The sequence below is a fragment of the Charadrius vociferus genome, unplaced genomic scaffold (genome assembly GCF_000708025.1).
Source record: "Charadrius vociferus isolate BGI_N301 unplaced genomic scaffold, ASM70802v2 scaffold409, whole genome shotgun sequence".
Taxonomy (NCBI): Eukaryota; Metazoa; Chordata; class Aves; order Charadriiformes; family Charadriidae; genus Charadrius; species Charadrius vociferus.
In genome coordinates, this window is record NW_009650082.1 from 860,125 (window position 1) to 862,330 (window position 2,206).

Genomic DNA, 2,206 nt, shown 5'->3' on the forward strand with positions numbered 1-2,206 from the left:
GGGGGGGGGCTGCTTTTGTGAGGATTGGGAGTCCCAAGGGCTCATCATCCCAGGAGGTTCCCTATTAGGGGAATGTGATGGCAAATTCCATCAGAGAGATTCTCCTTTCCTCGGGGGAAAAGGGAACAGCTGTGCTGCCAATGGGGGTTAGCTCACTCGTGGGAGCGAGCTCAGGATGTTGGCATGAGTCCTCTCCTCTCTCTCTGTGCCCGCTGTTTCCAGTGAAAGCCAACGGCCGCTTTCCTTCACTGGGGTCTCACCGCTTTGGGCAGCACCGCATGTTGCCATCACCCTCCACGAAAACAAAACCGAAAGGGGGAGAGGAGAAGGAGGGCCGGATCTTGCTAAGCGCAGGGGTGAGGATGCATTGGCGCGTGGCTGGGCTGGGCGCCCCGCAATAAATCGTGAAAGCTTCAGCACCTCTGTCACCGCAGGTGACAAACATCGACCTTGTAAGGGATGCAGCAGGCAGGGGACCAGGGGCCATGCCCACTCACTCTGCTTTCCCCATTCTCCTGCCCCCGGATCTGTGGGGCAGGAGTCCCACGGACCGGAGTGGCAGGAGAGCTCTTTCAGTTTAATTGCCTGAAAAAGCCCCATTTGGTGGGGTGACAGTGTGACTGAGCCACCGGCTCATCTCACTCAAGCAGAGGGACCAGACAGGCTGTGTGTGTCGTTGCCCCCCTGGCCGCTGGGTTTTGGGACAGCACAGCACGCTCCCCTCTTCGCCAGAGCCCCGCTCCTGAGCCCTGGCTGGTCCCCGGGGGCTGCGGGGAGGAGAGCTGGGAGCAGGGACGGTGCGGGGAGCTGGCACCAGGGATGGGACTGAGCCGTGGGGTTTGCCACCCTGCACCGGCACGCCGCTATCCAGGCGCGTCCTGCAGCGAGAACAACCCTGCAGCAGCACAACCAGCTGGGGACCGCGCTGGGGTGCGGGGATGGAGACAGGAGGATGGAGGCAGGAGGATGGAGGTGGGAGGCTGGGTGATGGTGACGGGCTCGCTGTGTCACCTCACCACCCATAGGCAGCCTGACCTGAACCCTGGCTGCCATTCCCTGCCAACGCTGGCGCAGGAACCAGGGTGAGCTTATGCAACGCGGTCCGGGGTGAAATATTTATCAGGCTGTTTAAAGAAGAAACAGGCAGGAGGCCGGGCAGAAAGAGGAGGGGAGCGAGCGCACAAACACGGGAAGGAAGTGGCACGTCCCTGCCTGCCACTGGCTGGGGGCCATCACACCCCCCGGGCCTGCTCCAGGCTGCCAGGGCATCTCTGGAGTCTCCAAGCATCCCTGCTCAGGGGGTCCCCAGTGTCCCTCGCTCCCCGGGAAGGGGACGGTGTGCCGCAGAGAGGGCTGGGACACGCAGGGTGAAGGCTGCAGCTTGCAGCCAGCTCATCCCCAGCGAGCAAGGACATGGGGGAGCCTTGAACTTTGGGCCACGAACTGGTGCTGGCGGCTGCTTTCAGGCAGAACCAAGAGGTGCTGGGGTGAACGGGGGAGCTGGGAAGTCAGTGGGAGCTTGTCGGTGTGGTGGATGCATGGACTTGGTTTCACATCAGCCCCACGCAAACGCTGCCCCAAAACCAGGGGGGAGGCAGGAGACGGGGCCAGGCAAGACAGGAGCCAAGTGGGGACAGGGGCTGCCGAAAGGAGACATGATCCCCATCCAGACTCATGGCCCCATCTCCCCCGGGCACAGCCTCTTTGGAGGAGCAGAGGGTGGCAGGATCAGCCCCAGCTCCCGTCCCACGCATGGCATTGCGTGGAGTCGCAGGGAGGGAAAAAATACCACAAACCCAAGGACCAAAGCACTTCCTGCAACCCCAGGCAGTGACATACCTGCTGGTGCATTTTAAGTTCAAAGTGGAAAAAAAACAAACCAAACCAAACCCCCAAAATAACCCATCCCCCCTCCTTGGTTTCTCAGGTTGGAGTCCCCAATCACCCCAAATGCCCCCAGCTGCCCAAGCGCAGCCCTGCACCGGAGCCCAGAGTCAGTAGAAACCTTTATTAAACACAAAGCTCAGAGGAACACAAGCTTGTTAAAAGGCAGTAAAAGTGAAAGTGCGTCTCTAGCCTGGCCCTGGGGGAGGCGAGGAGCCAGAACACCCCCCCCCTCCTCCCCTCCGCCTCTCCCAGCCCCAGTGGGCCAGAGAGGGGGAGATGGAGCCGAAAGGCTGAACGGCTGCATGGGGGGGGGGAGGAA

The 2,206-nt window shown here is 61.4% G+C and overlaps 1 protein-coding gene across 1 annotated transcript in view; it reads right to left on the reverse strand.

The window, feature by feature from the left end:
* NECAB3 (N-terminal EF-hand calcium binding protein 3) overlaps positions 1-445 on the reverse strand; it is a 32,278-nt gene extending 31,833 nt beyond the window's left edge. Inside the window, exon 1 of the mRNA XM_009892112.1 lies at positions 261-445. Within this exon, the coding sequence (XP_009890414.1) occupies positions 261-445 (185 nt within the window). The remainder of the gene's footprint in view (positions 1-260) is intronic.
* Between the last annotated feature and the right edge of the window lie 1,761 nt (positions 446-2,206).